Consider the following 23060-nt stretch of genomic DNA (forward strand, 5'->3'; position numbering starts at 1 on the left):
GCCCAGAAGACGCCTGCCTGGCGCGCGTTGCCACGGGGAGTCCAGCCCGGCCACAGAGTGCACTCTGCAAAGTCCCTTCACCTCCCTGCGTCCCCGAGTCTTCAGTTTTAACAAGGGCAGAGCCATCCGCGAGGAAGCACGTGGTAGTCGGTGAAGCAGGGCCCGTGGGGCAGAAACGAGTCGGGCTGAGCCCCCCGCCCCGTGCTGGCGGCTCCCCCCCGCCCGATGCTGCCTGCCCCCACCCAACCCCGGCCTGCGGTCCTCTTCAGGGCCAGCCCGGGGACCCGGCCACTGCTGGCAGAGCTGTCACGACACGGGGAAATCGCTGGGAAAGCATCCACCTGGCAGCCACCCTCAGCGCCCCGAGGAACAGCGGGTGCGAGTCTGCAGCCTTCTTTCTGGTCCTTGTCCCCCACTGCGCCCAGACTGTCCCCTTCCGGGAAGTGGCCGGTGGCCTCCTGACCCAAACACGACGTGCCGGGTGGCCCTGTCTCCCCAGGAATCGGGAACCGGGCAAAGCTCCCGAGGGCTCGGCTGGGCGCTCCCTGCGGCCATGTGGGAGAGGTCTAGCGCTCGCTCAGGGACACGAAGGGCAGGGGACGCGCCCTGGGTGGGAGCTCAGGGGCCCTGGGACTTAGTCTCGGCGTCACCGCCAGATGCTACAGGGCCTGAGCAAACCAGCCCCCTCGCTGCGCCTCAGTTTCCTCAGAGGGAAGCACAGGGTTTGGAGCCTGGGGCCCGTGACCCTTGCACCTGTGACATCACAAGCCCTGGGCAAGCAGAGGGTGAATTTCAAAAATAAAGGCAAAAAAAAACAAAACAAAACCAAACAAAAAAACCCCAAGCATCCAGAGAAAAGAGGTTACCTTCAAAGGCACGAAACTCAGGGCGGCCTCGGGCTCGGCACCTCAACGGGCAGCAGAAGGCAAACCAGGCCGCGGTCGTGCGCCAGCCACGGCAACGCCCCCTCATCTGCAGGGGCCCCCAAAACAGATCATCCACGCACCCCGTTTTGAAAAAGATATTTGAAGGGTCCCTGGAGGGCTCCATTGGTCAAGCTTCTGACTGTTGACTTCGGCTCAGGGCATGATCTCAGGGTTTGTGGGTTCGAGCCCCGGGTCTGGCTCTGCTGACAGTACGGAACCGACTTAGGATTCTGCCCCTCCCTCTCTCTGCCCTTCCCTCCCCTGCTCTCTCTCTCTCTCTCTCTCAAAATAAATAATTTTAAAACACTTTAAAAAAAAAAAAAAAGAAAGAGAAAGACATCTGAAGGCACACTGACTATCTGGAGAGGAATTAAAATACCAAATTTAAAAATGGGTAAGTTGAGGCATCATGAAAGGGCCAAAGTGAGCAGTAAACCCGTGAAGTCGCAAAAATAAATTCTTGTTATAAACGCGTTTTAAAACGGGATGTTAACCACCTGTGGGAACTCCCGAGCAGGCAGCTCTCATCTACGGCCGGAGAAGTCGATGGCGCAGCTATTCGGGGGCGAATAACGTCGCTGTGGGTGAAAACCTGCTGAGCCCACACCTGGGATCAGCACCGTTCCGGTGGGTGCCACGCGGCTTCACTCCCGTGCGGAGCCCACGCCACAGAGCAAACAGAAGGCATAAACAGACCCATAAACGCAGAGACCAACGTGACGGTTGCAGGGGGGTGGGGAGGAGGGGCAAGGGGTGGGAGGCACAGGCTTCAAGCTGGGGAATGAATGAGCCGCGGCGGGGGGGGCTGTAACGACCAGGGTGCTCAATCGCTACATTCTACACCTGAAGCTACCGCAACACTGCGTCAACTATACTTCAATAAAAATACTTTAACTTTATTTTGAGAGAGAGAGGGGCAGCACCAGTGGGGGAGGGGCAGAGAGAGACAGAGAACCTCCAGCAGGCTCCACGCGGTCAGCGCAGAGCTCGACGCAGGGCTCGAGCTCAGGAACCGAGATCATGACCTGAGCCAACATCAGGTCTGACGCTTCGCTGGCTGAGCCCCCCAGGCGCCCCTGCGTGTCTTTCGTCAGACCCATCCCTAACTCCTTCCCGTTTCTACGCTATGGTGATTGGCATTATTTATTTTGATTTTTGTCATTCACTGCTAATAAATAGTAACACGATTGATTTTGATGACTTGACCTTGAATCCTACAATCTTGTTGAACTCACGTATCAATTCTACAGCTTTCTTTTTAAATTTTTTTAAATGTTTTTTTTTTATTTATTTCTAGGAGAGAGAGAGAGACAGCGTGAGCAGGGGAGGGTCAGAGAGAGAGGGAGTCACAGACTGAAACAGGCTCCAGGCTCTGAGCTGGCCGTCAGCACAGAGCCCGACGCGGGGCCCGAACCCACAAACCGCGAGATCATGACCTGAGCGAAAGTCGGACGCTTAACCAAGCCACCCAGGCGCCCCTCTTTTTAAATTTTTAATGTTTATTTATTTTTGAAAGAGAGACAGACACAGTGTGAGCAGGGGAGGGGGAGAGAGGGAGACACAGAATCTGAAACAGGCTCCAGGCTCTGAGCTGTCAGCACAGAGCCCGACACGGGGCTTGAACCCACGAACCGTGAGATCATGACCTGAGCTGAAGTCAGACGCTTAACCGACTGAGACCCCAGGCGCCCCTCAATCCTACAAGCTTTCTTGGGGACTGTATCAAATCTTCTGCACAGACGACCCTCCATCTAGGGAGGAAGGCAGGTTTACTTCTTCCTCTTACGGCACTTACGGCACCACACGGCCTGGAAACCCCACCAGCACCGTGAGGACAGGTGCACACAGGGGCCATCCTTGCCCGTTCTGTCGTGGGGAAGCAGTCAGCTGTTCAAGCAGGGCAGATGCCACCACTGAAGTGGCTGACACTGAAGACCAGCCACCCACTTACTGGTGAGGATGTGACCCAGCCGGCTGTGACCCGGTGCCGGCAGGCATGTGACACAGCCCCTCGGAGACCAGTGCGGCCGCTTCCTAGGCAGCTAAGGAGCTGTGCGCCCAGTGAAGGTGCGTGTCCACAGACCCCATCCCTGAATGCTCCCAGGCTTTGCCTGTCACGTCCAAACACTGGAACCCACCGAATGTCCACCAACAGTGAAGGTACCAGTGACAGACGGGATGAACTACTGAAATGTGCAGTCATGAGGATGGATCTCAAGATAACTACCCTGAGTGATTTATTTATGTAAAATTACTGAAAATGCAAACCAATCAGTAGAAACAGAAAGCAGATCCACGGTGGCCTGGGGCTGAGGTGACACGGATGTCTGCTGTGACGGGGGGACAGTGTCGCTGGTGTACACAAATGTCAAAACTTGTCAAACTACTCTGTATTTATTATTTTTAATTTTTATTTTTGAGGGAGACCAAGCATGAGCAGGGGAGGGGCAGAGAGGGAGACACAGAATCTGAAACAGGCTCCAGGCTCTGAGCTGTCAGCACAGAGCCCAACGCGGGGCTCGAACCCACGAACCGTGAGATCATGACCTGAGCCGAAGTCAGGTGCTCACTGGCTAAGCCACCAGGTGCCCCAAACTGTACACTTCAAATAGGTGCAGTTACCACAGACCAGTTATATCTCAAAAGCTGTTTAGAAATGGATAAAATAAAATTTTAAGAGAATGTTATTGCTACAGACCATTATTAAAACAACATATACTGGGGGCGCCTGGATGGCTCAGTCAGTTAGGCGTCCGACTTCGGCTCAGATCATGATCTCAGTTTGTGGGTTCGAGCCCCACGTCGGGCTGTCTGCTGTCAGTGCAGAGCCTGGAGCTGCTTCAGATCCTCTTCCCCCTCTTTCTCTGCCCCTCCCCCATTTGTGCACACGCGCTCACTCTCTTCTCTCTCAAAATAAATAGACTTAAAAAAATAAAAAATAGCATCTAGAGTCACCAGCGCGGTCACGTGGAGCACGGACGCTTATATGTCGTGTGCAGGTCATGTCTCAAAAGGCTGGGGGGGCAAAGACCAACCCGCGGTCCCTTCCCTGGTGCCACACGAGCCAGGCGCAGGCCGTCCCAAGCCCCAAACGCCCCGTGTGCGGGCAGGGCCGCTGCCATTGGTGGAGGGGCACCGGGCTCCCGCACGCTGAGGGCCGCTGGCCTGGCAGCCGGAGAAAAGGGCTTCCGGGCACAGGCGTGGGGGACAGACACGCTGGCCCCTGGGGGCCTCCATGGGGCCCTCGCATGGCTCCTGGTTCAAGGGGACTGAGGACACCGGCCTCTGGGTGACAGACGGCGGCCCCAGAAACACGGGCTGTCACGTGACCACCAAGGTCGCAGCTGCCAGACCAGCACCGATCCGGTTCACAGTGTCAACACCTTCTGCTCCTCCTCTGTTCCTTCCACGGGCGCTCTGCTTCCCGGCGGAGACTTTACGGCACAGGGTGCCCGGGGGGCGCTCCGTAATGGAAACTCGTCCCCGCCATCACCGGGCCAGGCGCTGGGGACACAGGTAAGCAGGCACAGGCTCGTTCCTCGGGTCCCCCGGCTGCACCCCCAGATCTGAGGCCGGCGCCACGAGACACGTGCGGGCCCTCGAGGGGCGGAGGCTGGGACTGCACGACAGCCTGCCCCTCGTCCCTCGCCCCCCCTGCCCCGGGCACTGCCGCCACTGTCTGGAGACCCCCTGGGAGTCCCCCCCTTCCGAACAACCTGTCACGGAAATGACCACGAGTCACTGGGGCCGAGTCACCGGGAGGTTCCCTCTGGGTTACAGACCCGGGACACACGTGGCACCGTCAGGGTGGGGGCGGGGGCTCCCACGCAGCCTCTGCCGGCAGCTCCGAGGGCCCCAAGGGCCCGTCTCTGCGCTGGAAAGGGGCCCCGTGCCGGCTCGGGGCGGCCCAGCGGCTGGAACGGAGGCTCCCGGGGGTGAGGAAGCATGTACCGCAGGGCACACTCACACGCCCACCCTCCCGGCGCGGCCCTGGGAACACGGTCACGACTGCCACACGGACGTGGCCGGCCAGGAGCTTCCCTTCCAGTGAGACTCGGAAGGGGGACACGGAGGCGCCCACGGCGGTGTGTGCGAGGGGGCAGCACAGGGCTGGGTGCCCGGGGAGGCCGGGGCTGCGGGGCCCACAGCCACCGGGACAGGCCTGGCCCCCCACAGGCCGTGCTGCATGCAGGCAACGGGAGACGTGGGCTCTGACTGTGCTCCGAGGTGGTTTATTAGGACCCACAGTGGGGAGCCCGGGCTGCTGCCCGAACGCGGGGCTGAGCGCGTCCCCACGGGGGAGCAGGCTCGCCGGCCTGCACCCAGGACCCGGCTCTAGCACAGCCAGGCTCCGCCCTAGAGGCAGGGCTGTCCCCTCCACAAAGAAATGGGGCCCCCAGGGGTGTCTTGACTTACGTGGCACCTGCCAGCCCCCCAGAAACGGGCCCCGGGCCCCCTGCCTCTCCCCACGAGCACGGCAGGGGCACCCGGAGGCCGCGCTACAGTCTGGAGCGGACGAAGTCCACCAGGCGCCGCAGCTGCTCCTCCAGGGACCCCGCGTCCCCGTGGTTCTCCACGACCCAGTCGAAGCCCTCCATGTGGTCCAGGCCACACTCCGACTCCGCGTCGTCCACCCCTGTGCAGGAAGCAAGGCGAGGTCAGGCCCTGTCCGTCTGGGCCCGCAGGCCCCAGAGGAGCCCCCCACCGGCCCCCCAGCCTCCCCTCTGTCCCCGGGAGCCACACTGGCCACCACCCACAGACGGCGCATGCGTCTCCTGAAACCAGACAAGCCAGAAGGGCAGCCGGTGTCGGCTCCACGCCCACGCCGGACTCCGTCCTCTGGGAGGCGGTGTGAGCGACTCTCTGGCGGGACGGCTGCCAGGCAAGCTGGCCGTGACCGCAGGAGAGCGCGGGTGCGACGCACCAACGCCCAGGAGGCGGCAGCGTCAGGAGGGGCGCCCACGGGGCCTGAGGTCCCTGCTCACGGGACCTCAGGCTCAGCCGTGCGTCTGAACTGCCACAGGGCAGGTCCCGGGCTTGCACCACCGAGGCCGCCCCTTCCTCCCCACACAGACACCGCGGGCGGACGGCCTCTGACCCAGCGGCCGGCAGGCGGAGCTGAAGGCCCCGGGGCTGGGTCGCAGCCAAACCCCGCAAGGCCCGCCGGCCTGGAGAGGACAGTGTGGGGAAGGGCAGCAGCCCCAGGTCGCGGGGGACCTTTAGCCCTGAGGACGCCCTCCCCCACGTTCTAATCTGGGGACAGTCCCGAGCTGCAGGCCCCAGGTCCCCTGTCACGGCTCCTTGCTCACGCCCCCATGGCCTGCGAGCAAGAGGGCAGGAGACCCAGGCCGGGGAGGCGGGGGCCGGGGTCCACGGCGGGGCGGCCAGCCTGCGTGCCCACCCTCGGGGTGAAGGCCGCGCGCAGCTCACCTGGGATGAACACCCAGCCCCGCTGCCGGCGGCTCTGCTCGGAGGCCACCACGCGGACCGTGTGCGTCAGGGCCCCGTAGGCCTCCCGGAACCACTGGACGTCCGACGGCCTCCGTGTGTCACTCACCAGCTGCAGGGAAGAGACACGGGCAGGTGGCCAACAGGGCGCGGTGCGGCGGGACGGGCCCCACCCGGAATAAGCAGGCGGGGGGCCGGGAGGGGCTACGGGGCGGGACAGCTGTCGCCCCCTTCCCCAAGCTCAGCCACTGTACCCCTCCCTGCGGGCAGCCCTCCCTGGCCACTGCAGCCCACAGCCCGCTCTGCCCACACGTGTCTGCGTCCACACACCACGTACGTGGCCGCTGCTGAGCTGAAGACGAGGCCTCAGGCTTTGAGGCCAGAGCAGCAGGTCCAAACATACTCATTTTACAGACGAACAGACTGAGACCAGAAACAAAGATGCTCGATATGGTCTCTGCTCACCAGGACTTCTCAGAACCCAAGTCTGACTGTTGGGCCAGGTCCCTCACCCCTCAAAGGGCCCCGTCATTCTACGACACAGATAGTGACAGGTGGAAGAGCAGTTTGCGCTCAGTGGCCCCCCCGCCCGCGGCGGCAAGGGGGACACAGGCACCCTCCAGAGCGCCAATTCCACAATCGAATCCGGGAACGGAGAGCCTGCTGTTCCGGCTCTGACGCTGACAGCGCACTCCGATTACGACAGTGGCACCGTGAACGCGGGTGTGCGGGTGCAGACAGGGTGGGGGTGAAGCGCCCAGGGCGCACCCCCTCAGGGCCCAGTCCAGCGGGGGGACAGGCAGCTTCCGGAACAGCAGCGTGATCAGCGCCCATCAGCGGGCACGTCAGGCTCAGCACGCCCACGACCGAGCTCCTGATCCCCCCACCCCTTTCCTGCTCAGCACAGTCCTGGAGCGCCTCCCGCCTCACACCCCACGGCCCCTTCCGGCAGCCACACCTCTCCCCTGCTCGGTCCCCCCGAAGCCTCACCTCCTGCCACATGCCCCCCACCCACAACCCCACTTGGCTCAGTCCCTCGCCTCCCGCAGGCCCTGCTCAGAGGCCGTGGAGTGGGGGAGCCTCCCGACACCCGGACAGGAGCCCCCCCCACAGGACACACCCTGTATCTGTTTAGGGCCTGACTCCCTGCAGCCCCGGTTACAATGTAAGCACCCCGAGGGCCTAATCACATTCTTGCACCAATCACCAGGAGCTGCCAGGTGCGAGGCAACAATACTGGCCACCAGAGGACGCAGGGAAGGGGTGAGAGGCTGTGGGGGCACCTGGGGGCATCACTTAGGCTCGAGTATCAGGGCAGGCTTCCTGGTGGAGGCGCCATGGCTGCAGGGAACCAGATGAGGACGGAAAGAAAGGGCAGTCCCGGCAGGCAGAACTGCACAAAGGCCCAGACTCCAGAAAGACCTTGATCTGTCCGGAGAAGGTGGGCGTAGCAACAGCCTAGGGCGCAGGAAGGCTGGCCAGGCAGCAGGACCGGGTCACACAAGGCCTAGAAGTTTCTGTGAAGGACTTCACTGTGGTGCATCGGAACAATGGGACAAAGGTTCTAAACAGAGGACTGACAAGCCTGGATTGTGGGCCGTTCTGGCTGCCGTGTGACAAATGGACCACAGGACGTGGCGGAGGCCAGGGTGGGGGCTGGGAGACCGCGGGAGCGCGGCGGCCAGAGGGGGCAGCGCAGACACGTGTGGAAACGGCCGAAGGCTGCCACCCAGCACACTCACCCAGACGGGCTGGGAGACGCCCTCCACCGCCTTCCTGCAGAAGAAGCCGGGGTCGGCCTGGCGCCTCTCCTCGCCCCAGCGGATCATGTCCCGCCGGAAGGTCTCCTTGTAGGCGCTGGCATCCAGGAGTCTCTCGAAGTCCAGGCCGTGCTCCTGCCCAAGGCACACACCCCGTCTCCACCACCAGCCCCACCGCACTGGTCCCTCCTGGGGGTGCCCGCGCCCCCACCCCTCCCCGGGGACCGATGGCTGCGGGGAAAGGGTGCTAGAAGCTAAGAAACCCCAGTGGGCAGCGACGGAAGGCAGGCCTGGGGGGTCCAGAAATGGGTTCGCTGTGACGCGTCAGCGGTTTCCTCTTCGGCAGCGGCTTAGCCTCCAACCAAAGTGGGAAATTTGAAAAGAACCCATCCCTCCTGGCCCCGTCCAGCCCCCACCCCCAGCCCAGGACACCTGCCTCCCGCCTCCCCTCCCCCCACCAAGCTCCTGGCACCTTCCATCCGGCTCCTGCTCGGACGGGCCTGGCCTCTCCTCCCCCGGGACACTGACAAGCAGGAGGGTCCATCCAGGGGCCCTGGGGCGGGACGGGGCTGGAGGTGGGTTGCAGCGCCCCTCCTAACTCAGTGCAGCTCAGCCCCGCCCTCCGGGCCGTCTCTCCCCCTGCAAACTGAAGGGCCGCGCCCTGCTCCAAGGTGAGGCCAGCAGCCACGAGCCACACACTCTCCAGCAGAGGGAGCCTGGCCACCAGGAGCGTTTGTTCTGCGTTTCCATTCGGTTTCCCGTTGCAACTTAAGAAACCCAACACTTTTGTTTCATTTTGGATTTTTGTTTTTTTATGTAGGCTCCACAGCCAACATGGGGCCTGAACTCACAACCCTGAGGTCAAAAGTTCCGTGCTCTTCCGACTGAGCCACCAGCCAGAAGCCAGTGGAATTGTTTTTTACTGGGAATATGAGATGGAGTGACCCAGGCCGGCCTAACCACTTCTTATGAGGTGGTAAAAATGCAAATTCCTGCCCAAGCCCACCCCCACCCCCACGCCCGGCTCACCAGGCTCTTGGCTCATAGGTCGGGAGCAGGGGCTGATCTAGAACTCTGAGGTGGATCGGTGGTTTTCAAACTGCTCCTCAGGACCCTGGGGTTCCCCAGAGGTGCCCAGGCCCCAGTGGGCATGCAGAGACCCCCCTCCTCTTCCCCCCGTCTTCCTGGCCTAGCTACTGGATACAAGGGACTTCCTCATCCAACTTCATTTGGGAAAGATTCCCACTAAAAAAATTTTAAGAGGCACCTGAAGCATCTGGCTCTGGATTTTGGCTCAGGTCATGATCTCATGGTTTGTGGGATCGAGCCCCATGTCTGGGCTCTGCTTGGGATTCTCTCTCTCTGCCCCTCCCCTGCTCACACTCTCTCAAAGTTAAAATAAATAAATGATTGATTTTAAAACCACTGCACCTGTTATCCCCAGGACCCCCAGGCTGCTACAATGCTACAGTGACCCCCCACCTCCCATAAACGGGTCTGCTTGGCTGACGGGAGAAAACCGAATAGCACAGGGGAATACTGCCATGGATACGGACTGATGCGTGGAAGGGAGGCCAGATTCATTCTGTGTGGCCCCAGAAGGCCAGACCCAGGCCAGCTGACCAAGGGGCCAGAAGCACAGGTCCCTGGACAGGTGCACCCAGAAGTCAAGGGCAGAAATCTAAGCAACGAGGGCTCCTCACTGCATGGGAAGCCGGTCTGACCCTCCAGGGTCTCTGTCTGAAAGCTAAGGCTCTAAAAGTTCCCATTTAGTTTTTACAATCCCTTTTCTTAAAAATACTTATTTTTGTAAGAGAAAGAGAGAGAACACGTGTGCGTGCAAGTGGGGGAGGAGCAGAGAGAGAAGGGGAACAGAGAATCCCAAGCAGGCTCTGAGCTGTCAGCATGGAGCCCCACATGGGACTCCAACTCACAAATCTTGAAATCATGACCTGACCTGAAAGTCGAACTGAGCCACCAAGGCGCCCCTACGATCCTTTTTTTTTTTTAATCCACATGGCCCAAACTTCAAGTTACATATTTGTTCACAGTGAAAAATCTCTGCTCCTCCCTGGAGGCACCCAGTGACCATCTCCCGTGTGTCCTGCCCTGGCCTCACACAGCCCCAGCACTTGCAACAGCGAATACAAGGAGGGCACCCCACAAATATTCACTAAGTGGCTGAACATATGTGCAAATATATTTATAACTCTTCTCCACTTGTATACAAATGGAGCATTCTCTATGCACAGGCACATTTCTACATCTTGCTTTTGTCACTTAACAATAATCTTGACAACTCAGGTGACCACATTTCTCAGGGGAGAATTCTGGACGCCGACGAATAACACAGCATCAGAGCGCACAGCTCGCGTCCACGGCATTTCCCGGATACTCTCTGGGGAAGTGGCCTGAACCAAGTGACAAGGTGAAAATGGCCCCAAACGGTCCAGCGGTGGTCGTGGAGACCCTGCTAGTGACAAGAGCTGGCTCCTTCCAACCCACCAGAGCTGCAGGCCCACCACGTACCTGGGCATACTGCTTCTTGAGCGGCCCGGACAGCCGCAGGACAGCGCACACGTCTGCTCCGAGTCTGAGGACAGGGGGAACCGAGCCCAGTTAGCCTGGTTTCCAGGAGAGAAGTCCAGGAGACTGAAGTCTCTCTTCTTCCTTTTTTTTTAAGTAGGCTCCACACCTGTCGTGGGCCTCGAACTCAGGACCCTGAGATCCACAGCCACAGGCTCTACCACCTGAGCCAGCCGGGGGCCCCTCTGCAATTGCACTTCAGCTACTAGTATCTGTGTAACCGTCGCGCCTTACCTTCCCGGATCCTAACTGTTCATCTATAAAGTGGGACAGCATTCTCTGTTCGGCCTCGTACAGGATTATTACAAAACTACTACAAAACTGGAATGTGGGAGTCTCGAACCTCACAGGCAGGACAAACGTTACAATTACGCTGCGTACGTCCGCCACTGGCAAAGTTCAGGCTCGATGAGGTCGCTGCTGCGCCCTTCAACTAGCTCTCACGGCCCGGGTATGTCAGCGAGCACGGACGTGGTCCATCACAACTGAATTCACTCATTCAGTTGTTCAACGGACTCAAGCAACCACCTGTTGGGCGCTGCGTCTGGACCCAGGTACCCCGTTCCTGCCCTGACCGTGAGCTGCTCGCAGATTCACTCAAACACCGACACAGCGAGACAGCTCTTCTTACTTCTGTGTTCAGACAAGGAAACGGAGGCAGGGAGAGAGCTGCCACACTCAAAACAACACAGCAAGTAACGAAGCCACTGTGGATACAGCGCTAACACCAGCCAGCATTTCCTCCCCGTGGCCGTACTCGATGGCAAGAACTGTTCCGAGCCCTTCACGGGCATGATCTCCTGGCATCCTTACAACCACCCGATCTTTACCCCCATTTCACGGATGACAAAACCGAAACACGGAGTGGGTAAGAATCCTGTGCAAGGTCCCAGGCAAACACGGGGGGGTCAGGCTGGAAGCCCGGCAGTCCAACTGCACAGACTGGTCCTGACCACGGCCTGACTCCTGTGTTAAGACCAAGGAGAAATGCAAGCAACAAAGGTGGTGGAACCCTGGTGCCGAGCAGAGGCGACCTCTGCCCCCGCCCCCACCCCCGCCTGCGCTCCCGCTTCTGCGCCTCCGGGTCCCCGTCCCGCACAACTGCCCGCCCACGGCGCTCAGGGGAAACACGGGGCGGCAGACACAGCAAGTGGACTCCCTCCTTGGAGCCAGACTCAAGCTGAATCTGAATCCTGGGTCCACGGATCCCTCTGTAGCCCCCCCACCTTTCAGGGCGTCCTCAGCTGCTAACCCCCCAACAGGGCATCTAACAAAGGGGTCTCGAGGCTCGACGGGACCGCGCACTGCGGACTCCACGACCCCCGACCACCGGGCGGCCGCCCCTGCAGCTGTCGACCGTCTGCTTCGCGACCCACGCCGACCGCACCCCAAGCCCCCGTCCGCGCCCCGCCCCGTGGACACCTGCTCTGCAGCGCCTCGGCCACGAAGTCCTTCCCGGACTTCCTCTTCCCGCTGAACAGCAGCACCAGGCGCGGGGCGCCTCCCCGCGGGGCCATGCGGCCGCCCCCGCCCCGCCGCGCTCTCCGCTCCCCCCGCCCCGCACGCCGGGCGCTGCTCCTGCGCAGCCGCGGAGAGGCCTGTCCGCGCGCAAGGCCCCCGCCGCCGAAACACGGAGGGAGGGCGTGGCTCCCAGGGCGGCCGTCCCCGAAATTCGCTCCCCCACAGAGCTCACTTGGAACAGCCCGGCCCCGCCCAGAGCCTGACGTCACGCGGACACAACCATTCTCCTCGTAGGGGGCGAGGCCTCTAAATCCCCCGAGGGGAGCGCCACGTCGCCTGCCACACGGCCCTGCAAACACTGCGAGAAACGACCGAACGAGATCGCGCTGCAGAGGCCTGCGGGCCCGCAACGCATGCGCGCCACCCAGTCTGTCTGTCCCCGCAGCCAACGTGGGTCCTCCCGGAAGCCACCCGCGGCTGAGGCGCCGGGGGCGGGCGCGTGACGTCACGCGGGGCGGGGCGGGGCGGGGCGGGCTTGGCGGCGGCGCCCCCTCTGTTCCGCCTGGAAGCGCGGGGACCGCCGCGAAGCGCTGACCCCTCGGGCGTGGGCTCTGGGGCGGGGAGGCCAGCCCGGGACGCGACGGCCTGGCCCTCTGCGGAGTCCAGCGCCCAGTCGCGGGCTGCGACGGTGTGTCCCCCCCCGAAGGCCCGCCGCGGCGACAGCCGGTCCCAGAGCAGTGAGCGCCGTGGCCGTCAGCCGGGCGCGCGGCCCGCAGCGCGGAGCTCGTCAGAGCGGAGCCCGGAGCCCGTTCCTGAAACCCAGTCACTCGAGGAGGAGCGGGAGGGGCCCCGGGCCGGGAAACGCGGCGCTGGAGCGAGGAAGGAATGGCCACGGGTTAGCTGCAGAAAGGACAGGCTCCAGGAAGGCCTTCTTCTTTTTTTTTTTTTTTAATGTTTTATTTATTTTTGAGAGAGAGAGAGAGAGAGACAGCGTGAGCAGGGGAGGGTCAGAGAGAGAGGGAGTCACAGACTCTGAAACAGGCTCCAGGCTCTGAGCTGTCAGCACGGAGTCCGACGCCGGGCTCGAACCCACAAACTGTGAGATCATGACCTGAGCCGAAGTCGGACGCTCAACCGACTGAGCCCCCCAGGCGCCCCAGGAAGGCCTTCTTTTTGAAGCAACTGTGAGATCACGCGCTTATCAGTGCACTTAGAAGGCAGCACCGAGGGGGGCTTTAATCCCAGCCCGGACACCTCTCAGGTCACCCTGGTTCATCACTGGCCACTCATAGGGTTGGGGTGAGAAGGAAATGAGAAAAATACAGTGTAGAATGAAAACCCTTCGCACGTTCTCACGCACCATCCCGACGTGGTGGTGTTATTTATGCCGAGCACGTTGTGGTTTTGGAATTCAGCCCAGGATCAGCTCTTCCAGCCCACCTCCGCCGAAGGCTCAGATCCCACCTCTTCTGCCCGTAGAAAGGACTCAGAACTGCCCCCACTTTCTCCCTTCACCTGTCTCAGACCCCGCTCCTGCCTTTCCGGTCCCCGCTGGAATTCCCAACTGATGATCAGAATATCCTAACGTCTTCGAAAAACTCTCCTGCTCCCTGCCCCAGCTGCGTCCCCGTCCCCTGCTGCCCTCTCAAATAGGGTCTTATCGCCACCCGCCCAGCCCGCAGATCTCAGCAGAGGCCATCTGTGGCCTCCTTCCTTCCCATTTCAGCTTCCCGACCTTCCCTCCCGTGCTTCTTGGAAAAACTGGCTCCTGAAAGGCTCGTCACCACTGGGCTGGATGGCCTTTGCCCTCCTCAGTGGTGACAGCCACCACTCCTGGCACTCAGCCACGGGCTCCCGTCGCCAGTGTCTGGGATCTCACGGCCTGCATGGTCTGACCACTCCGTCCCTAGGCCTCAGACACCAGCTCCCGTGGAAACGCGCTGGGCCTTGCCGTCCCCAGCCCCGTTCAGCCTGCAAAAGCACACCCCCAGCCACCCTGCCCTCCAAGGTCACTTGTCAAATAGTCCCCAGAACAGTGTTCCCTCTCCGGGACACTGCGAGCCCTTGAAACTCTGTTATGTGACATCTGCTCTTCCCTCCACAACCAAAAAGAACCCGCATGAGAGAGTATGTGTGAGAAGCCTCTGAGAGCTACGCAGTGTGTGTGCAAACGTGAGGCGCCGCTCAAGCGGGAGGAGCGGGACTGTCCGCAGGGGCACAGACAAGCCGGGAAGCAGCGACCAGGGCCCTTGGGGGCTGCGATGGGAGGCCAGGCTCGCGGACGTGCTGCCTCGCTGGACTGCCTCTCGGGCTCCAGAAGGTGATGCTCGAGGCAGCCAGTGCTGCGGCTCCACGACGCAGGAACACAATTACCCCAGGGGGTCACCCCTCACTAAAAAGGCGGACCGCCTGTGGGGCACCTGGGTGACCCGGTTGGTTAGGCATCTGACTCTTGATTTCAGTTCAGGTCATGATGTCCCGGTTCATGGATCAAGCCCCGCGTCGGGCTCTGTGCTGACAATGTGGAATCTGCTTGGGATTCTCTCTTTCCCTCTCTCTCTGCCCCTCCCCTGCTCACGCATGCTCTCTTACAAAATAAATAAACACAAAATTTTAAAAAGAGACACTGGCTTCACTGACCCAGAAAACTGCTTGGAAGTCAAGTCCAGGCCTGGCATCTGGGAAGCCCGCTCACTGTGTCACAGCTTGAGCCTGCAGGGCACCAGGTCCTACGGCTCTGCAGGGCTGAGAGGAGGGAGGGGCTGGGCTCAGCGCTGGCTCCCCCTCCAAGGCCAGCCTGCCCCATGGGTGCTGCCCGGGCTCAGGGGCGCCACCAGGTCCCCTTCCTCCCGCTTCAGGCTCCTCCTCTCCTGGCCATTGTGCAGCTGGCGCTTCTGTGCTGATGACCCTGCGTCAGGGGCCCGCGCCGCCGGGCAGAAGGAGGCTGACGGGGTGGGGGGTGGGGCGGGGAGGGGTGGGGCGGGTAGTGCAGCAGGGAAGAGAGGCAGCTTGGGAGCTGTCCTTGGGAGCTGATGGGAGAGACACCCCCTCAGTCGTTCATGCAACACGTATGTAAATGTCTGAGCCGAGGCCGGGGACGCGCTGGGGACCGGGACGCGCTGGGGACCGCGCCGGGACCGCCGGAGCCGCGACAGCAAGCAAACCAGAGCCTGCTCTCCGAGAGCGTTTACTCTCCTGAGAGACAGGCAGTGATAAAGCGGCTTAGAAACGAGGCATGAGAAATTGTATCCCAAAACTGGAGCAGGGACACGGACATAAATTGCCGCTTGCGCAATGCTCTGACCGAAGCTGTAAGTGGCTCTACGTGTTGCCGTTGTACGGTTCCCCCCCGCCGGAGCCCCCCCCCCATCATTCTCTGTGGAGCAGACTCTGACCTGCACTTCAGCGCTTGGCCTGTGCCCGCCTCCTCCCTGACCCCCACCCTCTGACTTGATGCCTGTTTCCCGTGCTCCTGACACACCTGGGCTCACTGTACCGCCGCACTGCGCTTACATCTCTGCTCCACACGGGTAGGAGTTCTGTTTCCTGGGCATTTACTCTGTGCCAGGCCTTTACTCAGTCGTATGACATAAACACTACTATCCCTGCTTAAAGATGAGGCAACTTGAAGTGGCGCAACTATTAAATTTTTTTACGTTTATTTATTTTGAAAGAGAGACAGTGTGAGCAGGGGAGGGGCAGAGAGCGAGCGAGAGAGAATTCCAAGCAATACCGTGTCGTCAGCACAGAGCCTGACGTGGGGCTCGAACCCACGAAACCATGAGATCATGACCTGAGCCAAAACCAAGAATCGGACGCCATCCAGGCGCCCCGAGGAGCTCAATTATAATGAGGCTCTTTATAATTGAGAGATTTGCCCAGGCATCTATTAAATAGATTATTGTACCCAGCGCCCAGCCCCCTGGGGCCCCACTGCAGCGAGAAGGAGCAAACGCTTCTAAACAGACAGGTGGACCGCCAGAGACTTCGGGCCCGTCCCCTCTGGTGACCCGCCTTCCCTAAGTTGCTAAGCGCTTGGTGAGGGGGCACCCAGAGGAAGGACAGGCGCGGCCAGCCCTGACTTTGTAAGTTGTCCGGCTTTAAAAAATGACACACAAGGACGTCGCAGGAGGGGAGGGGCTGCTCGGTCAAGGTCATGCCAGGATGGCATCGAACTCTCACCAGACAGCGCCCCTCCCAACAGACCCACAGAAAGCTGGATTCCCCTGCTCAGTCCTCGGTCTACGAATTCTCCCCATCACCGTGAGATACGAAAGCGGCTTTCGCTTTTATGGCTGAGGAAACCGGGGCACAGATCAACGAGCGAGCGCTGTGCGGCCAAGGTCAAACGAGGGCGGTCTGCCTCCAGCACTCGGGGAGCGTCGAGCGTGCTAAAAGGCTAACTGGCCCTGGGTGGCGGCCACGGCTAACTCTGGACTATGATGCAAGAGCAAACAGGATCGTTTCCTGAGCGAGTTCTGTCCCCCTGGTGGGGCCCGAGCTCAGGGGCCCGAGACCGGGAATCGTGCGCTCCACCGACTGAGCCAGCCGGGTACCCTTCAACAAAGGGTTTTTTTAAAATAAAGATTCAGGATTTAGAAAAATATTTTTGTTTTTCTATTAGATTATCGTGTATGGAATGTCAGCTTTGGAGCTGGGGAACTGACCCGGCTTCTGCTGGCATTGAGGAGACATGTAGTGATTTCATTTCACTGTTTTTAACTCCCTTGGTGACAGACGTTGGTATTCTCAAAAGGACACGGACAGACTTGGCTCCAAGTCAGGTGCTAGAAGTGGTCGAGCTGGGTCTGGTGGCCTCCTCGCAGCCAGGGGGGCTCCGGGACCCCCGAGCCCCGCCTTGGCACGCAGCGGCAGCTCCGGGCCTGTGTCCCTGCCCCCTGCCAGAAGGCATGTCCAGGGGCTGGCGCCGGGCCAGGCCCTGGGAAGCGCTGCATGAGCGACTGACAAAAATAAATGAATGAGCAAATGGACGGCTCTTCGGGGAGAGTCTGGAGGCCAGGTCTTCACTCCCGAGGCTAGAAGGGCATTTGGGGGCATCCTCAAGGCCGAGCCTCGTAACCCCATGCCCAGCTGTTCGGGTCCCAGGTGGCTCCCCAGGCGGCCTCCCCTCTGCAGCCCTCCACGGCCACAGCCTCCCCTCTGTCCAGCCTCCGCCCCTCCGAGTGGCCACCGCCAGACGTCCCTCCAGTACGAGCCGCGGGTGATGTCCAAGCTCAAGGGCAGCGGGAGGAAGAGCGGGTTCCTCTGAGCCTTGCCGTAGAGCCTACACAAACACAAACAGAGGAGGGGAGGGAGAAGGGGACTCTTAGCGGTCAGCAGCCAAGGGCTCGGGCCGCTGACCTGCCCCTGGCAAGCTTTGTGACCTCGGACAAGTCACTTCTCTCTTTGGGCCTCGGATCTCACTCACGTCTGAACCAAAGAGGCTGTGGCTTTGCGCCTGTGAAGGGCCTTCCAGACCCAGGCTTCTCCTGCCCACAAGCTGGGCCACAGGGGGCCAGAGGGGAGGTGCTTCCGGGGCCTGGTGCCCACGTGGCCCGGGGGGCACAGGGACCAGACACAGACACAGCTGGGGCTCGGGCTCCTGGCCCAGGGCCGGTGGGGGAGGGTGGATAGCACCGGACATTTCGAGTGCCCACTGGTGGCCCTGGGCCTGTCCAGCAACCATGCGACCTTAGGCAAGCCACGCCCTCTCTCTATGCTGTTTACTCGTCTGTAAGCAGCTACTGTGGTCTCACCCTCACGGTCTACTTGTCCGTGAGACAGAAGAGCCAAAAAGCCCGTGGCCCAAGTGGAGGAGGGGGGCGGCCAGTTTCTGCGCAGGCCTCACGCCACGCGGGGTTTCCCACGAGCTGCGTCCGCCAGGGCCCAGGGCCACGTGAGCCAGCGTGGCGGGCCAGTGTGGCCCATGGGAGGCTGACCTTGCACAGGGGACTAACCCTTTCCTCTCCACGGTGCACGCCCTCACTTTCCGCCTGTCCTGCCCCAGCCTGACGACCTGCCCCTCTGACCCTCAGCAGACAGGTCACGCCCCATGCAGGGGGGCGCCCCCTCCTTCAGGCCCAGTAAGGTTAAGAGCCTGATGCCGGTCGGAACTTCTCCAAGGGGTCTGACTAGGGGGGCAGGGGGATGCACAAGCAGGGAGCTGTGGGTGACCTGCTGGGAGGCGCCAAGCCCAGCTGCCTCCCCCTCTCCACCCCACCCCTGCAGGACCAGCTCTGTCCTTCCTCGTCCTTTGCCAGAACTGCAGGGGACGCGGTCAGCCACCTGCCCCGGGGCCGGGAAGCCCCGTGTGGCCTGGCTTTCCCCTGGTCTGTCCCACCCAGGCCTGGGGCGCTCGAGCTCCAAGTTGGCCGCACTGCCTCCCTCCCGGCTGCTGGCCGACTCCCCGTAAGCACCCGTCACACCCCTGCCGCCAGCTGCACTGCACCCACACCCAGGTGCCCATGGCAAAGCCCTCCTTAGACTCGCAGGTGGGCCTGTGGGAGTCCGGTGAGCATGAACTTAAACATGTGGCCACAGGCCGTTCCCCCTCCCCGCGCCTCCCCTCTGTCCTCATCCCAAATCCTCCTGTCCTTCAAAGTCCAGGTCAAAGGCCAGCCTTCCCTCCTCTTCAGGCTCCGCGTGGACTCCTCTCTGGCACCGCGAACAGAGAACTTGTAAATTCTACCGCGTGAAACCCATCGAGCTAGCCTGGGGGGGCAGGGGGGACACCGGGGGCTGCACAGGGTGCGCAGAATGAGATGCAAGCCAGCACCCCGCCCCCAGCTCCTGCCTCGTGGTTTGGGAAGGAGTGCCCTCTCCTCCCGTGGTCCTAGCTCCCAGGGCCCGCTCCCTCCTCAGAGAATCACGCTTCCTGGCGGTACTCTGCCCTATGGGAGTGCTCCGGTGTCCACTGTGCTGATGGGGGAGCTCACCGCGAAAGCAAGGGGGCACCTGGCCTGAGGCCCACAAGGTGGGCACCGGTGGCGACCGGAGACTGGTTTTCCCATCAGAGCTTGCTCAGACCAAAGGTCTGGGAAGGAGAGACCTGGGCAGGGCCTCCATCGGGCCCAGATTGAAGAGGAGGGGGTAAGTGGGGCGGGGCCTCTTCTGGAAGCTGAGGGGGGAAGGGGCAGCTCCTCAAGCATCAGCAGGCAGGTAGCCCAGGGGTAAGATGGGGGGAGGGGCTGCTGTCGTAGGGGTGCAGGACCAGGCAGGCCAGCCCCCCCTTGCCCCATGAGCATGTGGAGGGGGAGGGGCCAGGAACCCCTGCATCAGGGTGGCCCCAGGAGGTCCCCCAGGCAACAGCTGGCCAGCCTGGCAGAGGTGGCTGGGAGAGCGTCTTGGGAGGAACATATGCCCCTGACCTTCAAGGAGCTTATGGGGGACGGGGAGGGGGGTAGAGTGAGGGGCAGGGACGGGAGGCAGCAGTGGCAGACACGGGCACAGATGAGAAGTGAGTCTGGGGACCAGCCAAAGGAAGCAGGAGGCACCCCTGACTCAGGAGATTCCCCATGTGGCCCCTGCCCCTGGGGCTGAGCTCTTGGGGGGGGAGGAGCGGGGGCAGGGAGGGCAAGGTCTCAGAGAAAAGGCCAGAAAGGCCTAGAGCTTGAACCGAGGGGTCCAGACCAGACCCTGGGGAGCCACACAGGGCTGGGGCAGAGTCCAGGGGGTCTGCCCCCAGGTTCCCCCACCCCTCACCCCTGTGGGAGGGGGGTGCCCCCCACTCTAGCCCCCCTTGGCTCATCTCTGCCTGCTGGCCCCATGACAGAGGGCGCATCCTGTGACCTGGACACTGGTATCCCCCTCTGCCAGAGCTGCTGTGGGTCCACAGGGGTGAGGGAGAGGGGCCTCAAGTCCTGTGTCCTGTGATGGGTGTGAGGGTCACTACCCAGGCAGCCCAGACATGGGGTGACCAGTGCCCAGTGCCCCTGGCGCCCTGACCTTCCCCAGCAGACCCTTTGGGCTCATGGCTCCCCTTTTCTCCCAGATGCAGCAGCTGCGGAGACTTCCGGCTCAGGACTCCTACTCCCTGAGGGGGTAAGAAAGGGCAGGGGGCCTGGGGGCCCTTCCCCGCCTCCCCGAGACTTTGTGATGCTTTTCAGACCCTGAAAAGCCCCCAAGCATCCGCAACCTCTGGGAACCCAGGGAGGCCAGGCTGTGCCCCCTCCCCTAATTCCCCGGGGTGAGGAATCTGGCCTCCCTTCTAGCCCGAACCCTCGCCCTGGAAACCCAAGGTGACGAGTCAGCTGTGCAGGCAGCGTAAATTCTGAGCACCTGCAAGAGGTGACGGATGTGAACAGGATAAAATAGGTGTCCCAAGAGGGGACGAGGGTCCAGAGGGGAGGAGGGTCCGCAGACGGAACGGCCGTTCGCAGAGCCAGGAGGCCAAATGCAGGCCTGGCCGGGGACCAGCTCATGTCTGCTCCTCCCAACCCCCTCCCCGGAAGACTCAGGCCCCAGCCCCCGCCCCCCGCCCTCTGCCAAGGAGGAAATTCTTCCTTAGGTCTAACTGGGGTCCCTCCTGCTGCCGATGCGGCTCCACGCGCTGTGACGCCTCCTCACACAGGGTGGGCTCCTGGTTCAGTGCCCAGCCGGCAGCCCGCAGGGGCCCATGGGCTCACAGGCCTCGGGCGGCCAGCGGTCCCTCCGGAGCCCCAGCCGCAGCCGCCCTCCCCTTCCCAAGCCCTGCGGGAGGCCAGGTCCTGCAGCAAACGTGGAGCCAGGGCGCCACCTAGTGGCTCCACAGCCCGGAGCCTGGGCGTCCTCTGCCGGCTCCTCGCACCCAGGATCCCTTGAGCAACAGCTTGAGTGCCACGTACAGAAAAGGCATTTTGCTTACATTGCTTTATTTAATTCCCCCCCGCCCCCCACCAATCTCTTTGTTTGAGGATCAGAAACCCACGCCTCCTGCCCGAGATCTCTCAGCCAGGACTTGAGCCCGAGGCTCACACTGCAAACCCATGTCCCTCGGCAGCTGTGAGCTCCAGCCCCGAGGGCCAAGGCTGGTGCAGAGGGTGAGGTGGGGGACAAGGCGGGTGTCCCCTGGGCTTACACGCCAGCCCAGTGACAGAGCCCCCAGCCAACGGCATTTTCCCAGGTCTGAGTCTTCAGTTCCCACGAGGAGGTGGGGCCCCTTCAGCTCCTGGGGACGGCTGCTTCCAGACGTAACGACACCCCAGGGAGAGCCCTCATGCTGGGCCTCCCGCCAGCACCAGCCCCGTCCCAGGGGGCACAGGCCAGTGTGTGCAGCCAAGGCGCCCCTCTGGGGGCACATGCGTGCGAGGATGAAGGCTCTCTGGCAGCAGAATCAGAATCCCAACCCCCCTCGCTCCCCCCACCCTGCCCACGGGCCCCCAAGCATTTGCACAGATTTGCATAGACAGCAAGGCAGGTCCAGCTAAAGCCTTTTCTTAGCAGAAGTGGCATCGGTGGAAGCCTGCGTGACTGCCTCTCTCCTGAGGAACTAGAGAAGATGACAGTTCAACGGTCCCCAGGGTTAGGGGGCACCAGGCCTCAGCCCCTCCCTGGGCTCCGAAAGTGTCTGTCCTTCTTCCCTGACCTGCGGGGAGACCGGGCGGGGGCCGGAGGAGGCCTTCAGAACCACGCCGCGTGGCGAGGGGCTTCCTGTGGCAGCGGGGACCGTCCCCCTAAGGCGCCCACCACATCCAGGGACACCCCCTCCCCCCAGCGCGAGGGCCCCGCCGGGGAGGCAGGAAGGCGGGGAGCCTCCTCAGCCCTGGATGGAAGTACTCAGGAGGCAAGGTTCCCCCCGGCCCGAGGCAGCCCCAGGACCACCGTGGGGCGAGCACAGGCCCCCTGACCTCGGGGGAAGGCAGGAGCGTCTCTGGATGCTGCTCTAAGAGCAGCCCGCTGTGGATTACGAGTGGCTCAAACTAAGACTCCAACTCAGGACGCCCTCCCGTCCCCCCGGCCCCCAGCTGCCCACCTCTTTTTCAGTGCCTTGTCTCCAAAGAAGTGGCTGAAGATGAAGCCCTCAAAGTCATCCACCTCATCGTCATCACCCGTCTGTCTCACTGCCGCCTCTTCCAGGCTGTCCTCCAAGGCATCCACAAAGTCCCGGAAGCGGAGGCGGTCGTGGCGGAAGATGCCATCCTCGCCGAAGTAGGCGGGCGAGAGCGGCAGCTCCTGGCTCAGCGGCCCGGCCCAGGGCAGCCGCGCCAGGTAAGCAGTGAGCAGAGAGGCCAGCTCCTGGAGCCGCACGGGGGCCAGCTCCACCCCGAAGGCCAGGCCCTCCTGCCGGGCACACTCACGCACGCCCGCGCAGCCCTGGGGCGCCCGGTACCTGCGCCTCGACAGCTCTGCCCAGGGAGCCGGGGGGTCACGGCCCTCGTTAGCGCCCTCCCTCCGCTGGGGGTGCTTCTGCCGCTCCACGGAGGGGTGAGGGCCCCCACTCTTCCTCGGGGGCTCCTTGGGGCCCGGCCGCTTGGCGTCCTTCCTGCTGCCCCACTGCGCGCCCCCCGGCTCGCCCTCCCCCCACCCCCCTGCCGCCTCCCTGTCCTCACCCCCCCGGCCCTTCCTTCTCTCCCCACCAGTCCCCCCCTTCCCGTACTTCCCGGGCTCGGCTTTCCGGTCCCCCTGCCCTTCCCGCCGCGCCTCCTTTCCACTCCGCTCGCTGGCACTCTGGGCGCGGGGCTCCGGGCGCCTGGCCTCCGAGGCGTTGGCAGCCGCCCCGGGGCGCTGGCCCCCCGTCTCCAGGGCCCCTCGGCCCGCGCCCCGCAAGCTCTGCTCCAGGTCCTGCCGCTGCCGCCCCAGCTCGCGCTTCAACGCCCGCTGCTCCCCGGGGACCCCGCCGGCCGGGGAGCCCCTGGCCCCGCCGACGCACGCCCCGTCGGGGCCCCGCGCGCGGTCGGCCCCC

The 23060-nt window shown here is 62.4% G+C and overlaps 2 protein-coding genes across 3 annotated transcripts in view; both read right to left on the bottom strand.

The window, feature by feature from the left end:
* Positions 1-5139: 5139 nt before the first annotated feature.
* On the bottom strand, positions 5140-12365 carry PMVK (phosphomevalonate kinase). Of its 2 annotated transcripts, XM_039251334.1 has the most exons (5): positions 12143-12365; positions 10664-10727; positions 8117-8269; positions 6357-6486; positions 5140-5562 (listed from the first exon to the last, which is right to left on the bottom strand). In XM_039251334.1, the coding sequence occupies exons 1-5, from the start codon at positions 12235-12237 to the stop codon at positions 5426-5428; spliced, it is 579 nt and encodes a 192-aa protein (XP_039107265.1). In that variant the 5' UTR covers positions 12238-12365; the 3' UTR covers positions 5140-5425. The 2 variants fall into 2 exon arrangements, with proteins under 2 accessions (XP_039107265.1, XP_039107266.1); XM_039251335.1 differs by lacking the exons at positions 10664-10727; positions 12143-12365 and adding an exon at positions 8607-8918.
* An 8646-nt stretch (positions 12366-21011) lies between these two features.
* PBXIP1 (PBX homeobox interacting protein 1) overlaps positions 21012-23060 on the bottom strand; it is an 8456-nt gene continuing 6407 nt past the window's right edge. Inside the window, exons 10-11 of the mRNA XM_039251283.1 lie at positions 22131-23058; positions 21012-21743 (exon numbers count right to left, since the gene is read on the bottom strand). Of these exons, the coding sequence (XP_039107214.1) occupies positions 21698-21743; positions 22131-23058 (974 nt within the window). The 3' untranslated portion in view covers positions 21012-21697. The remainder of the gene's footprint in view (positions 21744-22130; positions 23059-23060) is intronic.

Source organism: Hyaena hyaena, unplaced genomic scaffold, assembly GCF_003009895.1.
Source record: "Hyaena hyaena isolate Hyena2069 unplaced genomic scaffold, ASM300989v1 scaffold_385, whole genome shotgun sequence".
In the NCBI taxonomy this organism is placed as follows: domain Eukaryota; kingdom Metazoa; phylum Chordata; class Mammalia; order Carnivora; family Hyaenidae; genus Hyaena; species Hyaena hyaena.